The sequence below is a fragment of the Astyanax mexicanus genome, chromosome 1, assembly GCF_023375975.1.
Source record: "Astyanax mexicanus isolate ESR-SI-001 chromosome 1, AstMex3_surface, whole genome shotgun sequence".
In the NCBI taxonomy this organism is placed as follows: domain Eukaryota; kingdom Metazoa; phylum Chordata; class Actinopteri; order Characiformes; family Acestrorhamphidae; genus Astyanax; species Astyanax mexicanus.
Genome location: NC_064408.1, coordinates 133,557,767 through 133,579,631, shown reverse-complemented (window position 1 = coordinate 133,579,631; position 21,865 = coordinate 133,557,767). Strand labels below are relative to the sequence as shown.

Below are 21,865 nucleotides of genomic sequence, written 5' to 3'. Positions count from 1 at the left end.
TCCCTAAATATCTCGATACCGATACTGAAACCATACCAAAATTACAACTTTCAATACAATACCTCCCTAAATATCTCAATACCGATACTGAAACTATACCAAAATTACAACTTTCAATACAATACCTCCCTAAATATCTGAATACCGATACTGAAATTATACCAAAATTACACCTTTCAATACAATACCTTCCTAAATATCTCAATACCGATACTGAAACCATACCAAAATTACAACTTTCAATACAATACCTCCCTAAATATCTCAATACCGATACTGAAACCATACCAAAATTACAACTTTCAATACAATACCTCCCTAAATATCTCAATACCGATACTGAAATCATACCAAAATTACAACTTTCAATACAATACCTCCCTAAATATCTCAATACCGATACTGAAACATACCAAAATTACAACTTTCAATACAATACCTCCCTAAATATCTCGATATCGATACTGAAACCATACCAAAATTACAACTTTCAATACAATACCTTCCTAAATATCTCAATACCGATACTGAAACCATACCAAAATTACACCTTTCAATACAATACCTCCCTAAATATCTCAATACCGATACTGAAACCATACCAAAATTACACCTTTCAATACAATACCTCCCTAAATATCTCAATACCGATACTGAAACCATACCAAAATTACAACTTTCAATACAATACCTCCCTAAATATCTCAATACCGATACTGAAACCATACCAAAATTACAACTTTCAATACAATACCTCCCTAAATATCTCAATACCGATACTGAAATCATACCAAAATTACAACTTTCAATACAATACCTCCCTAAATATCTCAATACCGATACTGAAACATACCAAAATTACAACTTTCAATACAATACCTCCCTAAATATCTCGATATCGATACTGAAACCATACCAAAATTACAACTTTCAATACAATACCTTCCTAAATATCTCAATACCGATACTGAAACCATACCAAAATTACACCTTTCAATACAATACCTCCCTAAATATCTCAATACCGATACTGAAACCATACCAAAATTACACCTTTCAATACAATACCTCCCTAAATATCTCAATACCGATACTGAAACCATACCAAAATTACAACTTTCAATACAATACCTCCCTAAATATCTCAATACCGATACTGAAACCATACCAAAATTACAACTTTCAATACGATACCTCCCTAAATATCTCAATACCGATACTGAAACCATACCAAAATTACAACTTTCAATACAATACCTTCCTAAATATCTCAATACCGATACTGAAACCATACCAAAATTACAACTTTCAATACAATACCTTCCTAAATATCTCAATACCGATACTGAAACCATACCAAAATTACAACTTTCAATACAATACCTCCCTAAATATCTCAATACCGATACTGAAACCATACCAAAATTACACCTTTCAATACAATACCTCCCTAAATATCTCAATACCGATACTGAAACCATACCAAAATTACAACTTTCAATACAATACCTCCCTAAATATCTCAATACCGATACTGAAACCATACCAAAATTACAACTTTCAATACGATACCTCCCTAAATATCTCGATACCGATACTGAAACCATACCAAAATTACAACTTTCAATACAATACCTCCCTAAATATCTCAATACCGATACTGAAACTATACCAAAATTACAACTTTCAATACAATACCTCCCTAAATATCTGAATACCGATACTGAAATTATACCAAAATTACACCTTTCAATACAATACCTTCCTAAATATCTCAATACCGATACTGAAACCATACCAAAATTACAACTTTCAATACAATACCTCCCTAAATAACTCAATACCGATACTGAAACCATACCAAAATTACAACTTTCAATACAATACCTCCCTAAATATCTCAATACCGATACTGAAATCATACCAAAATTACAACTTTCAATACAATACCTCCCTAAATATCTCAATACCGATACTGAAACATACCAAAATTACAACTTTCAATACAATACCTCCCTAAATATCTCGATATCGATACTGAAACCATACCAAAATTACAACTTTCAATACAATACCTTCCTAAATATCTCAATACCGATACTGAAACCATACCAAAATTACACCTTTCAATACAATACCTCCCTAAATATCTCAATACCGATACTGAAACCATACCAAAATTACAACTTTCAATACAATACCTCCCTAAATATCTCAATACCGATACTGAAACCATACCAAAATTACAACTTTCAATACGATACCTCCCTAAATATCTCGATACCGATACTGAAACCATACCAAAATTACAACTTTCAATACAATACCTCCCTAAATATCTCAATACCGATACTGAAACATACCAAAATTACAACTTTCAATACAATACCTCCCTAAATATCTCAATACCGATACTGAAATTATACCAAAATTACACCTTTCAATACAATACCTTCCTAAATATCTCAATACCGATACTGAAACCATACCAAAATTACAACTTTCAATACAATACCTCCCTAAATATCTCAATACCGATACTGAAACCATACCAAAATTACAACTTTCAATACAATACCTCCCTAAATATCTCAATACCGATACTGAAACCATACCAAAATTACAACTTTCAATACAATACCTCCCTAAATATCTCAATACCGATACTGAAATCATACCAAAATTACAACTTTCAATACAATACCTCCCTAAATATCTCAATACCGATACTGAAACATACCAAAATTACAACTTTCAATACAATACCTCCCTAAATATCTCGATATCGATACTGAAACCATACCAAAATTACAACTTTCAATACAATACCTCCCTAAATATCTGAATACCGATACTGAAACTATACCAAAATTACAACTTTCAATACAATACCTCCCTAAATATCTCAATACCGATACTGAAACCATACCAAAATTACAACTTTCAATACAATACCTTCCTAAATATCTCAATACCCAATACTAAACCCTGGGGGGTACCTGTGGTGAGCTGGTGGTGGGCGGGTTCTGGGTGGAAGGTTCTGATTGGAGAGCAGCTGCAGCATAACTCAGTTTAGTGCTCTGAGGAGAAACTGGAAACATTAATAACAGCATTAATAATAGTAATAAATAACAGTAATAACCAAATTTAACACAGTAATAAAAGTAATAAACAGTAATAAACTCAGTAATAGCTACAGCAGTTCCCGAATTTCCCATCGGGGATCAATAAAGTATCTATCTATCTATCTATCTATCTATAAAGAGAAATATCCAGGCTGGGTTTAGCCGGGGCGTTGAACACCAGGCTGTGAGTATAGTGTGCGTAATGTAAGAGTATGGTGAGAATATGGTGAGAGTATAGTAAGAGTACCCTTCAGTGCGGGGCTGGGTTTAGCAGGGGCGTCTCGGTTGAAGAAAAGGCTGAGAGTATGGTGAGAGTATGGTGAGAGTATAGTGAGAGTATAGTGAGAGTATAGTGAGAGTATAGTGAGAGTACCCTTCAGTGCCGGGCTGGGTTTAGCCGGGGCGTCCCGGTTGAAGAACAGGCTTTGAGTATAGTGAGAGTATGGTGAGAGTATAGTGAGAGTACCCTTCAGTGCCGGGCTGGGTTTAGCCGGGGCGTCCCGGTTGAAGAACAGGCTGCGAGAATGGTGAGAGTATGGTGAGAGTATAGTGAGAGTACCCTTCAGTGCCGGGCTGGGTTTAGCCGGGGCGTCCCGGTTGAAGAACAGGCTGTGAGTATGGTGAGAGTATATTGAGAGTATTGAGAGAGTATGGTGAGAGTATAGTGAGAGTACCCTTCAGTGCCGGGCTGGGTTTAGCCGGGGCGTCCCGGTTGAAGAACAGGCTGTGAGTATGGTGAGAGTATAGTGAGAGTATAGTGAGAGTACCCTTCAGTGCCGGGCTGGGTTTAGCCGGGGCGTCCCGGGGCTGGGTTTAGCCGGGGCGTCCCGGTTGAAGAACAGGCTGTGAGTATGGTGAGAGTATGGTGAGAGTATGGTGAGAGTATGGTGAGAGTACCCTTCAGTGCTGGGCTGGGTTTAGCCGGGGCGTCCCGGTTGAAGAACAGGCTGTGAGTATGGTGAGAGTATGGTGAGAGTATAGTGAGAGTATAGTGAGAGTATAGTGAGAGTACCCTTCAGTGCCGGGCTGGGTTTAGCCGGGGCGTCCCGGTTGAAGAACAGGCTGCCGGGCTGCAGGTTCGATCCGGACGCCGGAGACTCGTCCTTCACCCGGAACTGTCCCAGTTTAGTCAACTTCTACCGTAAATCACACACATTACATTACTAACTACATTACATTACTACATTACTAATTACATTAATAAATCATGGCATTACATTACTGATAATGACAGGGCTCTACAGAGCGAGCAGTCTGATCTGATAATCAGTGTAGAGATGAGACACTCGAAGGTAAATAGCTTTTACTAGTTAAAATACAATGTAAAGAGCTGTGGTGCAGATTTAGTAAAAGTCCAAATATTTTTGGCTAATAGAAAAGCTCCTAAAAAGAATAGGTTAAATAAGTATATCGTACGAAACATGATTGGTTCTATGTGTTCTACACTGAACTGCACAGTTCTTTTTTTTCTGTAAAGCTATTTTAATTTTGGATAAAGGTTTGAATAGAATACTATGGGGAAATGCCCAAACTGAAAAGTGCCTGCTGTACAAAAAACGTAAGAAAAAGCACAAGTAACATAACTCAGATTCATGATTCTACCTAAAAACAAGAAATGCTGAGAAATGAGAGTGAAGGACAGGAAGTAACACACGCTTTTTTATACTACATCTCATTAAAAGATGTGTTAGTTCAGACTTACAGGTGGAGTAGCAGCGGGAGGTTCAGAGCCGTCGGGTGGAGAGTGGAACTTTATAAACGACACTCCGTACGCGATGTTCTATAATCACAGCAACAAAAACTTTACTATCAGTTATATCACATCATCACATCGTCATCACACAATCAGTTATATCGCCATCACAACACACATCCCATCACAAAATGCACATAACTGTACCAACACAACACAATTCACAGCCCGTTATACCATTACATCACCATTACAACAACCCACCACATCACCCTCACAGGTAAACCATCACATAACTTCACCATCACAGTAATACCACATCACCCTTGCAGGAACATAACTTCACCATCACAACACATCACTTAAGCATTACAGTTACACCATCACATTGCCCTCACAGTTATACCATTACATCACCATCACAACACACACATTACTTCATATCAGTTATATCACATCGCCATCACAACACACATCACAGTTACATAACCTTACCATTATAACACCTTACTTCACCATCACAGTAACACACACACGACACAATCACAGTTACACCATCACATTACTTGACCATCACAGTTACACACTGCATAACAGTTATACCATTACATCATCTCTCCTTCAAAGTAACATGATTTCACCACCACAACACACATCACCACCACAACACACATCACCATCACAGTAACATCATCATCACAGTAACATTACCACCACAACACACATCACCACCACAGTAACATCATCATCACAGTAAGACGCATCACATTGCAGTGGGAGGAGCTTACCTTGCTGTAGGGCTGACTGCAGACGATTTTGACCCGGTCCCACTTCTCCTGGGCCGTGGCCTTCACCAGCTGCTGAGGCCCGAAGAACCGAACCCGGTTCAGGTTGGTTCCGCTGCGGCTCTCGGTCGGGGACATGAACGATGACGTCACCAGCAGAACCTTCAGAACACGCAGAACCCGTCAGTCAGAACACCAGCACCGCCCACTACCCTGCAGAACCTCCTCCCGCCCTAAACCCGTACCTGAAAGTCCTGATCCCTGACGGAGGTGGAGTGACCCACCAGAACCTCGATGAAGGCGGAGCCCTCGTTCCCCACATCGATACTGTGCACCTGCTCCTCCTTCTCGAACTGCGTCAACACAGGAAACACACGGCACGGTTAGGCCCCGCCCACTCACAGAACACAGTTTAGTCCCGCCCACTCACACAGAACACAGTTTAGTCCCGCCCACTCACACACAACACAGTTTAGCACCGCCCACTCACAAAGAACACAGTTTAGCTCCGCCCACTCAAAATACAAAACACAGTTTAGTCCCGCCCACTCACACACAACACAGTTTAGCACCGCCCACTCACACACACAACACAGTTTAGTCCCGCCCACTCACACAGAACACAGTTTAGCACCGCCCACTCACACAGAACACAGTTTAGCTCCGCCCACTCAAAATACAGAACACAGTTTAGCACCGCCCACTCACACAGAACACAGTTTAGCACCGCCCACTCACACAGAACACAGTTTAGCTCCGCCCACTCAAAATACAGAACACAGTTTAGCACCGCCCACTCACACAGAACACAGTTTAGCACCGCCCACTCACACAGAACACAGTTTAGCTCCGCCCACTCACACAGAACACAGTTTAGTCCCGCCCACTCAAAATACAGAACACAGTTTAGCCCCGCCCACTCAAAATCTTAGCTTAGTGTAGCTTCACGCCCTCAGTGTACAGCATCTTAGTTAAGCCCCACCCACTCAGCAGTTCAGTTTAGCTCCACCCATTCTGCCTACAGCAGATTAGATAATATAGTTTAGCTCCACCCATTCAGCCTACAGCAGTTTAAATTAATATTGTTTAGCTCCACCCATTCAGCTAGTTTAGTTTAGTATAGTTTAGCTCCTCCCATTCAGCCTAGAGCAGTTTAGATTAATATAGTTTAGCTCCACCTATACAGCCAAGAGTAGTTTAGATTGATACAGTTAAGCTCCACCCATTCAGCCTAGAGCAGTTTAGATAATATAGTTTAGCTCCACCCATTTAGCCTACAGCAGTTTAGATTAATATAGCTTAGCTCCACCCATTCAGCCTACAGCAGTTTAGGTTAGATTAGTTTAGCTCCACCCACTCAGCCTACAGCAGTTTAGATTAATATAGTTTAGCTCCACCCATTCAGCCTCGAGCAGATAAGATTAATATAGTTTAGCTCCACCCATTCAGCCTAGAGCAGTTTAGGTTAGATTAGTTTAGCTCCACCCATTCAGCCTACGGCAGTTTAGATTAATATAGTTTAGCTCCACCCATTCAGGCTAGAGTAGTTTAGATTAATACAGTTAAGCTCCACCCATTCAGCCTACAGCAGTTTAGATAATATAGTTTAGCTCCACCCATTCAGCCTAAAGCAGTTTAGATAACATAGTTTAGCTCCACCCATTCAGCCTACAGCAGTTTAGATTAATATAGTTTAGCTCCACCCATTCAGCCTACAGCAGTTTAGATAATATAGTTTAGCTCCACCCATTCAGCCTAAAGCAGTTCAGATAATATAGTTTAGCTCCACCCATTCAGCCTACAGCAGTTTAGATTAGATTAGTTTAGCTCCACCCATTCAGCCTACAGCAGTTTAGATTAATATAGTTTAGCTCCACCCATTCAGCCTAAAGCAGTTTAGATAATATAGTTTAGCTCCACCCATTCAGCCTAAAGCAGTTCAGATAATATAGTTTAGCTCCACCCATTCAGCCTACAGCAGTTTAGATTAGATTAGTTTAGCTCCACCCATTCAGCCTACAGCAGTTTAGATTAATATAGTTTAGCTCCACCCATTCAGCCTAAAGCAGTTTAGATTAATATAGTTTAGCTCCACCCATTCAGCCTAAAGCAGTTTAGATTAGATTAGTTTAGCTCCACCCATTCAGCCTAAAGCAGTTTAGATAATATAGTTTAGCTCCACCCATTCAGCCTAAAGCAGTTTAGATAATATAGTTTAGCTCCACCCATTCAGCCTACAGCAGTTTAGATTAATATAGTTTAGCTCCACCCATTCAGCCTACAGCAGTTTAGATTAATATAGTTTAGCTCCACCCATTCAGCCTAAAGCAGTTTAGATTAGATTAGTTTAGCTCCACCCATTCAGCCTAAAGCAGTTTAGATAATATAGTTTAGCTCCACCCATTCAGCCTAAAGCAGTTTAGATAATATAGTTTAGCTCCACCCATTCAGCCTACAGCAGTTTAGATTAATATAGTTTAGCTCCACCCATTCAGCCTAAAGCAGTTTAAATTAATATAGTTTAGCTCCACCCATTCAGCCTACAGCAGTTTAGATTAATATAGTTTAGCTCCACCCATTCAGCCTACAGCAGTTTAGATTAGATTAGTTTAGCTGCACCCATTCAGCCTACAGCAGTTTAGGTTAGATTAGTTTAGCTCCACCCATTCAGCCTACAGCAGTTTAGGTTAGATTAGTTTAGCTCCACCCACTCAGCCTACAGCAGTTTAGGTTAGATTAGTTTAGCTCCACTCTTTCAAGCTGAAGTTATAAATGGTTCCACTAGTGATCTAGAACACTAGCAGCGTTAGCGCTGTTAGCAGCATTAGCGTAGCGTCTCCCGTCGCAGACGAGATTAGGTTTCAAACCTGTAAGATAACGGACGTCTGCTTCTCCCCGGGTCGGGCAGATTTCCACTTCCTGTACGTGTCGGAGCTCAGCAGGTTATCCGCCTTGTGAGTCTGAGAAACAGAAATTATATAAATTATTACAGAAGCTCACTAATAATTCAGACGCATTTCTACAGTAAATAAACATTTACTCACTGAGTCCTCAGTGCTGCAGGAAACCACGTGCTTCAGTTTAATCTCCGGCATGTTGCACGCTCAGAAACCCTGTAAATATATTAGATATTAAATTAGTTTTCTTTATTTTCAGATAATTAAAGAAAAATGATGGAAATTCTGAAATAAAAAAATTATTTTACTATACCTGGATTTAAAAACACGCCTATTAATACTTAAATCTACATAACGAATTATTATTATAAACTACCTTTTAGTAACTCTCCCTTACACCTTAAATGGTGCTGGAGTTACACTTAAGGCTACAGCATTTAAGGTGGAAAGAACATTCCAATATGAACCCACGTAAAAAGAAGCACATTTCACTCTAATTTAAAACAAAATTACACATGACATAACTACATTTCTAAGAGATGAATTACCATCCTTTTAAAACATAATAAAAACAAAGTTTACAACTAAAATGAAATGAGGAATATTCTGTATTAAAACACACTTTTAAACACACTGTTTGGTGTTTCTACTACATTCAGATTTAACCTGTTGTATTACTTACACTTTTTTATTTTTATTAAATAAACTAAAATAAAGAATATTATAAATGAAACTGTCAACATGTATACACTTTAATGCAAAAATTAACCTACAAAATCCTATTTTCAAGCTACTTCTTTTGGAACTCCCCGTTCCACCTTATATTGTATCAGGCGCTTGAATGCAACTGATGCAGCATTTAAGGTGGAACGAAAAGCTCCAACAAAAAAACTATAGATAAAAAGTGTAAAAAAATAAATAAATAAATAAATAAACTTTCCTATACATTAACAAGATAGGCTAACCTTAATAAAGTAACTTATCATAAAATAAAATATTATAAAATAATAAAGCTTATACCCCTATAACCTACTAACACAACATAATTTATAAAGATAGCTTAAAATAATCGCCGTTATATTAATAGAATTTGCTTAATTTTTAATAAATAAAATTAAATAAAGGATATTACAGATTTAAATTATTTAATTACAAAATCCTGATTTTAAACTACTTCTTTTGAAACTCTACGGTCCACCTTCCTTCAATAGCATCATGTGCTCGAATGCAACTGATGCAGCATTTAAAGCAAAAACTATACATAAAAAGTGTATATAAAAAAAATCTTCACTCTAAATTTAGAAGATAACATATATAAAAATATATAAACATATGACAGTCAATATATGCTAGATAAACATAAATAACATATAAAACATTATAAAAACAAAGCTTATACCACTTTAACCTACAAACACAACATATTATAGACACAATGTATAAAGACAGCTTATAAAGTATTAGCCACTATATTAATAACATTTGCTTAATTTTTTATAAAAGGATATTATGGATTAATATGTAATTTGTGTATACATTAGTGTATACATTGTATTTAGATTTTATTATAGAGGCTAATCGCTTAAGCTAGCTGAATATATTAGCTATGATTTGTTTGTAGGTTATAGGGGTATAATCTTTGTTTATATAATGTTTTATAAGTGTTATTTATGCGTATCTATCATATATAAATGAGTCTGTGTGTTACATGTTCATTTTTAAAGGTTACGATCAAAATTTAGAATGAAGTTTGCCTCTTTTTATCTATAGTTTTAGTCTTCTCGGAACTTTCCAGTCCACCTTAAATTCATTCATTCATGCATTCAAGCGCCTAATGCTATTTAAGGTGGAACGGAGAGTTCCAAAAAAAGCAGTTTAAAATCAGGATTTTGTAGTTAATTTTTGCTGAAAGGGAATTCTTTTTATTATTAATTACATTTGCTTAATTATGAATAAATTAAATTAAATATAGGGTTTTATAGATTAAAACTTAATTTGTTTAAAAAAATTAACTACAAAAATCCTGATTTTAAACTACTGCTTTTGGAAATCTCCGTTCCACCTTAAAAAGCATCGTGCGCTTGAATGCAATTGATATAGCATTTAAGGTGGAACGGAGAGTTCCAAGAAGAAGGCAGCTAAAAAGAAGCAAACTTTACTCTAAATTAACACACACATTTACTAAATTAAAAAATAGCATATAAAGTATTTTATACATCATTACTTATCATAAATAAAACTTAATAAACTATAATAAATCACAGCTACAGCGGAACAAACCGCTAACAGTGCCAATGCTAAGCTAACCTGCTAACAACACTTTATAACAATACAGCAACAATAACACACAGCTAATTAGAGCTTTAAAATACAGGATAAACCGCAAACACGCAAAAACCCGCAACATACCTACAGCATGAGCCCGCGCGCCGCCGGATCCCGCTCTTAATACCGATAAAATACCGATGAATGACCGATAAACTCTCAGCGCGCGGAGTAACGCAGGAATCAGCAGCAGCAGCAGCACTCCGCCCGCAGCGCCGTAACCGAGCCTCCAGCGGGGCGCGCTCCAATCCGCTACTGCCACTGAGCACTAGGTAGTGCACACTAGGAAGTGAACACAGGGCCTGGAGGGTCCCTAAGTCGACAGGAGCGCGACCCAGAGTTCTGTGCGCCACCTGTTGGCGAGAGACAGCAAAGCACCGAGAAAATAAGCAATATAGCATAAAACTATTATATATGGCAAATTCCTCAGAATCTGTGCCATTTCTGTCCCCAGGAAATACATCTATAAATATAAACACAAAATAACTTTAAAATATATTTTATTATTAAGCATAGTGTCTTGTACCTAATTGACCTTATTGCAAAAGTAAGATATATAATTTAAAACATTAATAAAAACTACTTACAACACTTACCCATTCTCCCCCTCTCTAACTATAAACTTTACCATGAAATATATTTATTAAAATCCTTCAGGAATGTATTTTTTTGCATTGTTGTGTGACTCCAAATCTATGCTTTAAAAATATGTTTTTCATAATAAATCCCTAATATTTAAGTTAAAATACACATTTTAGTTGTGTCCCTTGGTTTTTTCACTCAGTCCTGTTACCGTAGCACATTACCCCATCTGAAACATTTGGAATATTCTACAACAGGTAGTTGTAGTGTCCCAAAACTTTAAAATAAAATAAAATTAAAACGTGCTGTGTTGCAGTCTTGTGTTGCTGTGTTGTATTGTTATGCTGTGGTGCTGTCGTGTGTTGTTATGCTGTGGTGCTGTGTTGTATTGTTTTGCTGTGGTGCTGTGTTGTATTGTTATGCTGTGGTGCTGTGTTGTATTGTTATGCTGTGGTGCTGTGTTGTATTGTTATGCTGTGGTGCTGTGGTGTGTTGCCGCACTGTCTTTTCGTGGTATGTGCTGTGTTGTTGTGGTGTGTTGCCCTGCTGTGTTGCCGTGCTGTGTTGCTGTATTGTGTTGCCGTGCTGTGTTGCTGTATTGTGTTGCCGTGCTGTGTTGCTGTGTTGTATTGTTATGCTGTGGTGCTGTGTTGTTGTGGTGTGTTGCCGTGTTGTGTTGCTGTATTGTGTTGCTGTATTGTGTTGCCGTGCTGCGTTGCTGTGTTGTATTGTTATGCTGTGTTGCTGTGGTGTGTTGCCGCACTGTCTTTTCGTGGTATGTGCTGTGTTGCCGTGCTGTGTTGCTGTGTTGTATTGTTATGCTGTGGTGCTGTGGTGTGTTGCCGTGCTGTGTTGCAGTGTTGTGTTGCTGTGTTGTATTGTTATGCTGTGGTGCCGTGTTGTGGTGCCGTGTTGTGTTGCCGTGCTGTGTTGCCGTGCTGTGTTGCTGTGTTGTATTGTTATGCTGTGGTGTGTTGCAGTGTTGTGTTGCCGTGTTGTGTTGCCGTGCTGTGTTGCCGTGCTGTGTTGCTGTGTTGTATTGTTATGCTGTGGTGCCGTGTTGTGTTGCCGTGTTGCTGTGTTGTATTGTTATGCTGTGGTGTGTTGCAGTGTTGTGTTGCCGTTTTGTATTGTTATGCTGTGGTGTGTTGCAGTGTTGTGTTGCCGTGCTGTGTTGCCGTGCTGTGTTGCTGTGTTGTATTGTTATGCTGTGTTGCTGTGGTGTGTTGCCGCACTGTCTTTTCGTGGTATGTGCTGTGTTGCCGTGCTGTGTTGCTGTGTTGTATTGTTATGCTGTGGTGCTGTGGTGTGTTGCCGTGCTGTGTTGCCGTGTTGTGTTGCTGTGTTGTATTGTTATGCTGTGGTGCTGTGGTGTGTTGCCGTGCTGTGTTGCTGTGTTGTATTGTTATGCTGTGGTGTGTTGCAGTGTTGTGTTGTGTTGTTATGCTGTGGTGCCGTGTTGTGTTGCCGTGCTGTGTTGCTGTGTTGTATTGTTATGCTGTGGTGCCGTGTTGTGGTGCCGTGTTGTGTTGCCGTGCTGTGTTGCCGTGCTGTGTTGCTGTGTTGTATTGTTATGCTGTGGTGTGTTGCAGTGTTGTGTTGTGTTGTTATGCTGTGGTGTGTTGCAGTGTTGTGTTGTATTGTTATGCTGTGGTGCCGTGTTGTGTTGCCGTGCTGTGTTGCCGTGCTGTGTTGCTGTGTTGTATTGTTATGCTGTGGTGTGTTGCAGTGTTGTGTTGCCGTGTTGTGTTGCCGCACTGTCTTTTCGTGGTATGTGCTGTGTTGTTGTGGTGTGTTGCCCTGCTGTGTTGCCGTGTTGTGTTGCTGTATTGTGTTGCCGTGCTGTGTTGCTGTGTTGTATTGTTATGCTGTGGTGTGTTGCAGTGTTGTGTTGTATTGTTATGCTGTGGTGCCGTGTTGTGTTGCCGCACTGTCTTTTCGTGGTATGTGCTGCGTTGTTGTACTGTGTTGCCGTGCTATGTTGTTGTATTGTGTTGCCATGCTGTTTTGTTGCCGTGCTGTGTTTCAGTGCTGTGTTGCCGTGGCGTTGTTTCCTGCGGCTGGCGAGGTTTAGCTGACCTCAGGTTCTTCTGCTGCTCTCGGTTCCCCTTTCCTCACTAACTATGGGGTTTCCAGTGAAACAGAGAGAGGAGAGTTATATATTAAACTGCACACCACAACAGCCACGCCCACTCACTGCAGGCCACACCCACACACAGGGGGCGGACCTTCAGCAGAACACACCACCACTCCAGCAGCTACGGGTCAGTTAGCAGTCCGGCGTCTCTCCGGTGCAGTGTGTGGTGAGGATATTAAAGATAAAGCTGATGATGATGAAGCTGATGAGGATGATGATGATGTTCTGCTCGGGGATCAGCTCTCTGCCGTCGGGTTCTGCGAGGTTCTGCTGTGGTTCTGTTCTGATGTTCCTCTGGGTGTGGGGTGAGCAATCATTTCAGTCACATTAATACAAATATATTCTCTAGACTAATTAAATATTATTAATCTATAATCGATTAACACACTTTATTCAATGTTGTTTGGCTGTAGAAACACTAAACAGAGTGGCTGTATTTTGAGATGCAGAGCTTTGCAGTAACACTAAAGGGAGGGGCTGTAACTGTTCAGGGGCGGGTCTTTAGTGGAACACTGAGGGGAGGGTTTCTATAAAAGGTATGGGGGCGGGTCTTTAGTGGAACACTGAGTGGAGGGTTTCCATAAAAGGCATGGGGGCGGGTCTTTAGTGGAACACTGAGGGGAGGGTTTCTATAAAAGGTTTGGGGGCGGGTCTTTAGTGGAACACTGAGGGGAGGGTTTCTATATAAGGTTTGAGGGCGTGTCTTTAGTGGAACACTGAGGGGAGGGTTTTTATAAAAGGTATGGGGAGGGGCTTTAGTGGAACACTGAGGGGAGAGTTTATATAAAAGTTATGGGGAGGGGCTTTAATGGAACACTGAGGGGAGGGTTTCTATAAAAGGTATGGGGGAGGGTCTTTAGTGGAACACTGAGGGGAGGGTTTCTATAAAAGGTTTGGGGGAGGGGCTTTAGTGGAAAACTGAGGGGAGGGTTTTTATAAAAGGTTTGGGTGCGGGTCTTTAGTGGAACACTGAGTGGAGGGTTTCCATAAAAGGTATGGGGGCGGGTCTTTAGTGGAACACTGAGGGGAGGGTTTCTGTAAAAGGTTTGGGGGCGGGTCTTTAGTGGAACACTGAGGGGAGGGATTCTATAAAAGGTTTGGGGGCGGGTCTTTAGTGGAACACTAAGGTAAAGGGTTGCTGATCCCCGGCTCCTCCTTCTGTATCTGCAGGTGTTTGCGGCTCTGATTGGTCGGTGAACGTTCCCACCTCTATCGCTGGTGTATCCGGGCTGTGCGTTCATGTCCCCTGCAGCTTCTCGTACCCGGGCCCGAGAGCGCCGGCCAGTAAGATCAGGGGGCTGTGGTTCAGGGGCGGGGCTCTGGTGTGTAACAGCCGGCAGTGGGAGCAGGTGGACGCTCTGTACGTGAACAGAAGCAGAATCGTGGGTTCTCTGGAGAGGAACGAATGCTCGCTGAAGATCGGGCTGCTGGGGACGGGGGACGCCGGGAGTTACATGTTCCGGGTTGAGATAGACGGGCAAGACCGATACTCGTTCAAGGACCAGCGCGTGACCCTCAGCGTGACCGGTCAGTCTGACTCTTCGCACACTGAATAATCACATTTATATTAGAGATTGTCACGATGTTATGCTTGATCAGTGTAAATACCAGTGGTGTGCAGTGAGGACCTTCTAACCCTTCAGAGAAGGGGTGACAATAAGTGCGTGGTACCCACTATATTCACCGCACGCCACTGGTAAATACATATATGGAATTATACCCCTCCGTTTCCTGTTCCAGACACGCCCCCTGCTCCATCCCTGCAGTGCCCGGGTGTACTGGCCGAGGGCGTCCCCGTGTCTCTGGTGTGCTCTGTGGTACACACCTGTCGGGAGGCGGCGCCGGTGCTGCGCTGGACCTCGGTTAGGGCCGGGCAGGTGGTGCTGCAGCCGCAGGGACGTCGGCAGCTCCAGCAGCGCTGGGAGGAACGAGCCGTGCTGAACCTGCTGCCCTCTCCTGGAACCCACGGGGAACTGCTGCAGTGCACCGCCGTGTTCCCCAACGGACTGCAGCGATTCACACCGCCCTGCAGACTGCAGGTCAACTGTACGTTCACCTTCGGCTAACTGTGCTAACTCTAACTCCGCAAACTAACTAACTCTGCTAACAATAACTGCTAACTATTAATAGCAACCTAGCAAACTTTGCTAACTCAAAATAGAAAACAAGGTAACTCTGCTAACACTAACTGTGCTTACAAAAAATAACAAACTAGCTGACTCTGCTAACTCTAATTCTGCTAACTAGAAATAGCAAACTAACTCTGCTAACTCTAACTCTGCTAACTAGAAATAGCAACATAGCTAACTCAAAATAGCAAACTAGCAGCATATGCTAACTTTAACTACGCTAACTCTAACTCTGCTAACTAGAAATAGCAACATAGCTAACTCAAAATAGCAAACTAGCAGCATATGCTAACTTTAACTATGCTAACTCTAACTCTGCTAACTGGAAATAGCAACGTAGCTAACTCAAAATAGCAAACTAGCAGAATATGCTAACTTTAACTCTGCTAACTCTAACTCTGCTAACTATAAATAGCAATCTAGCTAACTCTGCTATCTGTAACTCTGCTATCTCTAAACCTGCTAACTCAAAATAGCAAACTAGCTAACTATGTTAACACAAAATAACAAACAAGTTGACTTTGCTAACTCTAACTCTGCTAACCCTAACTCTGCTAACTATAAATAGCAAACTAACTTATGCTGCTAACTCAACATAGCAAACTAGCTAACTCTGCTAACACTAGCTCTGCTAACTCAGAATAGCAAACTAGCTGACTCTGCTTAATCAAAATAGCAAACTAGCTGAATATGCTAACTCTAACTCTGCTAACTATAAATAGCAAACTAACGCTGCTAACTCAAAATAGCAAACTACCTAACTCTGCTGACTCTAACTCTGCTATCTTAAACCCTGCTAACTCTAAATAGCAAACTTGCTAACTGTGGTGACACAAAATAACAAACTAGCTGAATTTGCTAAGTCTAACTCTGCTAACTCTGCTAACTTTAAATAGCAAACTAGCTGACTCTGCTAACTTAAAATAGCAAACTAGCTGACTCTGCTAACTCTAACTATGCTAACTATAAATAGCAAACTAGCTGACTTTGCTAACTTAAAATAGCAAACTAGCTGACTCTGCTAACTCTAACTATGCTAACTATAAATAGCAAACTAGCTGACTCTGCTAACTAAAAATAACAAACTAGCTGACTCTGCTAACTCTAACTCTGCTAACTCTAACTCTGTTAACTATAAATAGCAGACTAACTCTGCTAACTCAAAAAAGCAAACTAGTTAACTCTGCTAACACTAACTCTGCTAACTATAAATAGCAAACATACTAACTCTGCTAATTGTAAATAGTAAGCTCTAAGTGTCTTATTTTAGTGATTTATATGCTAGCAGTGAGCCGTGCACCATGTAGCTTGATTTAGGGCGTGTCAGTGTGTCTTTGCTATCGTAACGACAGGAAAAGTACACTTTGCGCAGCTCAATTCTCTTAATTAATCATGGATTAGAGCCAGGTGAGCTCTGACTTTGGCAGATTGCTAGTTTAGTGGTGCACAAGTGTAAGTAAAAGAGTAAGTAAAACACAAGTGCTATCTACTAGTGTGCTTAAGAAATGGATCCCAGATTGGTGAAATTTTATGGTGTAATTATATGAAGAGTCACTTAGATTAAAAGTCTGAAATCAGACTGAATAATTAGATTTATTAATAATATGAACTTGAATTTTAGATGTGTTTTGTTTGATCAGATGCTCCTCAGAACGTGACGGTGAGTGTTCTGTCTCCGCTGGGTTTGGTGTCAGAAGGGATGACCGTGGTTCTGTTCTGCCAGGCTGACAGTCAGCCAGCACCTCACCGGTTCTCCTGGTTCCAGGGTCCGGAGGGTCGGGAGCAGCTGGTGGTGGATCAGAGAGAACCGAAGCTCTCGGTGGAGAAAATACCCAGAAACTCTGGACCCTACTGGTGCCAAGTGGAGAACTCTATGGGCACTCGTCTCTCTCAGCCAATCACAGTAGATGTACACTGTGAGTGAAAAGAACTGACTGTAATACTCTACAGGAAGCGTAGGGGGCGCTCTATAATGCTCTATAATGTTCATATGATCCACACGCTCATTTGACTGTAATACACTACAGGAAGTGTAGGGGGCGCTCTATAATGTTCTATAATGTTCATATGATCCACAACACGCTCATTCTGACAGACTGTAATGCACTACAGGAAGCGTAGGGGGCACTCTATAATGTTCATATGATCCACAGAGCTATTAAGTTGTGATTATTACGGAGTAACAGTTTTCATTTTTTTTTCAGATGAGCCGGAGATCACAGATGAAAGCTGGTGCTCTGTGACCTTTGAGCAGGAGGCGGACCTAAGCTGTGAATGTGTTGCCTATGGCAACCCACTGCCCTCTATACACTGGTCTGTTTTACATTTAGAGGAGCAAATAACAGGTAAGAAAGACAATATGCTAGTGATTCTGTATCTACTGTAACTGTAGATTAATTACAGAGCAGTACGGGTATAACAGATTACGGTGCTGGTGATTCTGTATCTACTGTAACTGTAGATTAATTACAGAGCAGTATGATACAACAGATTACAGTGCTGGTGATTCTGTATCTACTGTAACTGTAGATTAATTACAGAGCAGTACGGGTACAACAGATTACGGTGCTGGTGATTCTGTATCTACTGTAACTGTAGATTAATTACAGAGCAGTACGGGTACAACAGATTACAGTGCTGGTGATTCTGTATCTACTGTAACTGTAGATTAATTACAGAGCAGTACGGGTACAACAGATTACAGTGCTGGTGATTCTGTATCTACTGTAACTGTAGATTAATTACAGAGCAGTACGGGTACAACTGATTACAGTGCTGGTGATTCTGTATCTACTGTAACTGTAGATTAATTACAGAGCAGTATGGGTACAACAGATTACGGTGCTGGTGATTCTGTATCTACTGTAACTGTAGATTAATTACAGAGCAGTACGGGTACAACAGATTACGGTGCTGGTGATTCTGTATCTACTGTAACTGTAGATTAATTACAGAGCAGTACGGGTACAACAGATTACGGTGCTGGTGATTCTGTATCTACTGTAACTGTAGGTTAATTACAGAGCAGATTACGGTGCTGGCGATTCTGGACGTGGAATAGTTGTTTAAGTGCTCAGTCACTAAACTGCAGTGTGAAAATGAAACTATCTGTCCCAGGTAACACTGATCCTTCCTGGTCTGAAGGACATCGATCTGTGGGGAACCTGAACATCTCGGTACTGTGGAACCACACCTCTACAGAGCTGGTCCTCCAGTGTGTGGCTGAGAACAGCCTGGCATCCACCATCAAAACCTTCACCCTGACCCGCAACGGTATACACTCCAACACCGTCCATACCACACCCCACCACACCAAAAGTATCCACCATCAGAACCTTCACCCTGACCCACAATGGTATACGCTCCAACACCGTCCATACCACACCCAACCACACCAAAATTATCCACCATCAGAACCTTCACCCTGACCCACAACGGTATACTCTCTAACACCGTCCATACCACACCCAACCACACCAAAAGTATCTACCATCATAACCTTTACTCTGACCCACAACGGTATATGCTTTAGCACCGTCCATATCACACCCTACTGAACCAAAAGTATCCACCATCAGAATCTTCACTTTGACCCACAATGGCATACGCTCCAACACCATCCATACCACATCCACCACAGCAAAAGTATCCACCATCAGAACCTTTACCCTGAACCACAACAGTATACGCTCCAACACTATCCATACCACACCCCACCACACCAAAAGTATCCACCATCACTCTGACCCACAATGGTATACGCTGCAACACCATCTATACCACACCCCACCGGACACGATACATATCAGTTCAAGAAGCTCCATCCAGGAGATCAGAGGAGGATCTAGGACTTTTCTGAGTAATCAAGGGTCTACAATATTCATAGAGGGGCTGAACATTATTTAACCAGTCTCACTGTGTTCAAACACTTCAGAATAATTAAAAAATCTTACACAGAAACAACTATGCAGTTAATTCTGGGCCAAAAGTTTTACAGAAACAGTAAAATCTGCAATCAGCATTTTATTACTCATGAGGAATAAGTGTTGGAAGGTTGCAAAGCTGGTTGAGACAAACCCCACAAGACTTGCAGTGAAAGGTGGCTCTACTAAGTATTGATATGAGGGGCTGAATTATGTGCTACTTTGTGTTGGTCTATCACTTTAAATCTTAATAAAATAAATTAGGGGTGCCGAGTGGTCCAGCGGTCTAAAGCCCAGGTTTGAACCCCAGCTCACGCAGCTTTGCCATCATGCTGCCGGCACTCAGAGGGAGCAAAATTGGCCCTGCTCCCTCCGGGTGGGTAGATGGCGCTCTTTCCCCATCACGCTTAAATGTGGCGCCGTGCGGCGCAAAGCGTCTGAGGGGATGAAAATGGGAGGAAATGGGGAAAAATGTGAAACAAAATGATATAAAAAACACTGTGGTTATGTATTGTTTATTTTGTTTTACTGTTCGTGTTGTGTGTGTGTTGTGTGGGGTGTGTGTTTAGTCACAGGTGGAACAGAAGCCTGGACCAGATCCAGCAGTGTGTGGGGTGTGTGGGGTTCTGTGGTGGGTTTGGGTCTGGTGGTTCTGCTGGTGTTCTCCGGCTGCCTGATACGATCACACAGAACTGCCCGGTGAGTCCAGATCATCCTCATCTCACTAACACAATCAAATCCTCACAGCAGTGTTCTGAAACCAGAATCTAGTAGAAGAGTTTCTCTGTACAGTAGAGACAGTTACTCCAACAAAACTCTTTATAATACTCTTAGTGGAGTTACGAATATAACTTAATTTTGGGAGATTGATCCACGACCTTAGTCCTCCCACACTCCACCCTATACTCCACCCGTCACTTCCTCTCTACCTGCGTGTCGAACAACTTTGCATGTGGTGTTGGCTCCCAGCCCTTACCTGTTCCCTGATGGTCTTCTACCTGTGTCTCCTACGACTGACTGTTCTCTTTCACCCCAGCTCCTCCACTATCATTGCTCACGGCTGCCTTTCCAGGTTGCGGTGTGTTTTATCCCGACAGCTGCTGCTGTTGTCTCCTCTAACGGCTCCTTGGTCTGGTTTGGCTGCTCCCGCAAGGCCTCAACGCGTTCCTCGAAACTTCTCTGGACATCAGCGGCTTCTCCTTCTTACCGCCACAGCTCCCAGAGCCACCGCCCCGGCTCCTCTCCACCAGCTAAGCGGCCCTCCTCCCATTATCGCTGGACTCCCCTCTTTATCCCTTTAGTGCTGCCTGTGTCCCTTCGGTGGCTCGCCATTCTGGGCCATCTCCGGTTTGCAGTCGGCACTTTGGTTCCACGGCGTCCTTTCGCCCGGACCGGCAACTCGCACAATCTGTTTCCCTGTCCCGGTCTCCAACCAGCGTTCTACTGCCCGGACCGCGTTGCCAGTGGGGGATCTGCTTCCCTACAGCCTCACTGGGCGGTACTCGAGCGTGGCCACGCCTCCTTGTCTTTCTCCTGCGCGATCCTCCTGGTTTGTCCTTTCCTTCAATCCCTACATCAGTCCTCCGTCTTCCCAACCCACCTCCCATCATCTTCCCAATATCCTCCCCATCATCCCTCCCCCTCCTTTCATCGGCTGCCTGCCCTCCTTCTCTCTCTCTCTTTTCCCCCATGATCCCATCCCTCCCCCATTAAGCCTACATCAGTCCGTCTGATAAGTCTTTCTTAACTGCTACTCTGATCTCCTCACCGTTTCCAACCACCACCTATTCTCTGTTCATCAGAGACATCATACGAGAGCCTCGCGCTCTCCATCAGCACCTCCTTCACTTCTCATATTCTGTATTACTGTATTTCAGGCTCTGCGCAGGTTACGTCTCTCCCTTCATTCTGCAACATTTAAAACTGTTTCCTTTGGCTTTCTTTAGTTTCCTGTTGGCCTGATTTAACTTATTCCACTTCCACATAAATCCGCTCTCCATGCTTGCCCGGTAGATTATACCATCCTCGATTAATAAAAATTTCCCCTTAAATCAAACACAGTAGGGGCACCGAGTGGTCCAGCTGATGTATCGAAACCGAGTCGCTGCGCTTTCCTCCGAGCGCGCTGGCTGCTCAGTGGCTTCAGCATGTCTTCACCCTCCTGGTGTGATGGGGCATCACTAGTGATAGGGGAAGTAATTGGCTGTGTAATTAATGCAAACATTAGAAAAATTAAAAATCATACACAGAACATTCACCTGGCTCGCTC

At 41.9% G+C, this 21,865-nt stretch overlaps 2 protein-coding genes across 6 annotated transcripts in view; one reads left to right on the top strand and one right to left on the bottom strand.

Annotated features, from left to right (window-relative positions):
* Positions 1-11,057, bottom strand: part of xrcc1 (X-ray repair complementing defective repair in Chinese hamster cells 1) — a 32,271-nt gene extending 21,214 nt beyond the window's left edge. For 2 of the 5 annotated variants that reach the window (XM_049465085.1, XM_049465089.1), the window contains exons 1-8: positions 10,910-11,057; positions 8,648-8,716; positions 8,471-8,563; positions 5,849-5,956; positions 5,607-5,765; positions 4,828-4,905; positions 4,138-4,261; positions 3,000-3,091 (exon numbers count right to left, since the gene is read on the bottom strand). In XM_049465085.1, the coding sequence (XP_049321042.1) occupies positions 3,000-3,091; positions 4,138-4,261; positions 4,828-4,905; positions 5,607-5,765; positions 5,849-5,956; positions 8,471-8,563; positions 8,648-8,698 (705 nt within the window). In that variant the 5' untranslated portion in view covers positions 8,699-8,716; positions 10,910-11,057. The remainder of the gene's footprint in view (positions 1-2,999; positions 3,092-4,137; positions 4,262-4,827; positions 4,906-5,606; positions 5,766-5,848; positions 5,957-8,470; positions 8,564-8,647; positions 8,717-10,909) is intronic. The other 3 variants (XM_049465079.1, XM_049465100.1, XM_049465076.1) reach the window with 3 other exon arrangements.
* A 2,348-nt stretch (positions 11,058-13,405) lies between these two features.
* Positions 13,406-20,088, top strand: LOC111196901 (sialic acid-binding Ig-like lectin 13). The gene is made up of 6 exons (XM_049469732.1): positions 13,406-13,849; positions 14,715-15,071; positions 15,285-15,590; positions 17,314-17,589; positions 17,878-18,018; positions 18,791-20,088. The coding sequence occupies exons 1-6, from the start codon at positions 13,735-13,737 to the stop codon at positions 19,099-19,101; spliced, it is 1,506 nt and encodes a 501-aa protein (XP_049325689.1). The 5' UTR covers positions 13,406-13,734; the 3' UTR covers positions 19,102-20,088.
* The last annotated feature ends 1,777 nt before the right edge of the window (positions 20,089-21,865 follow it).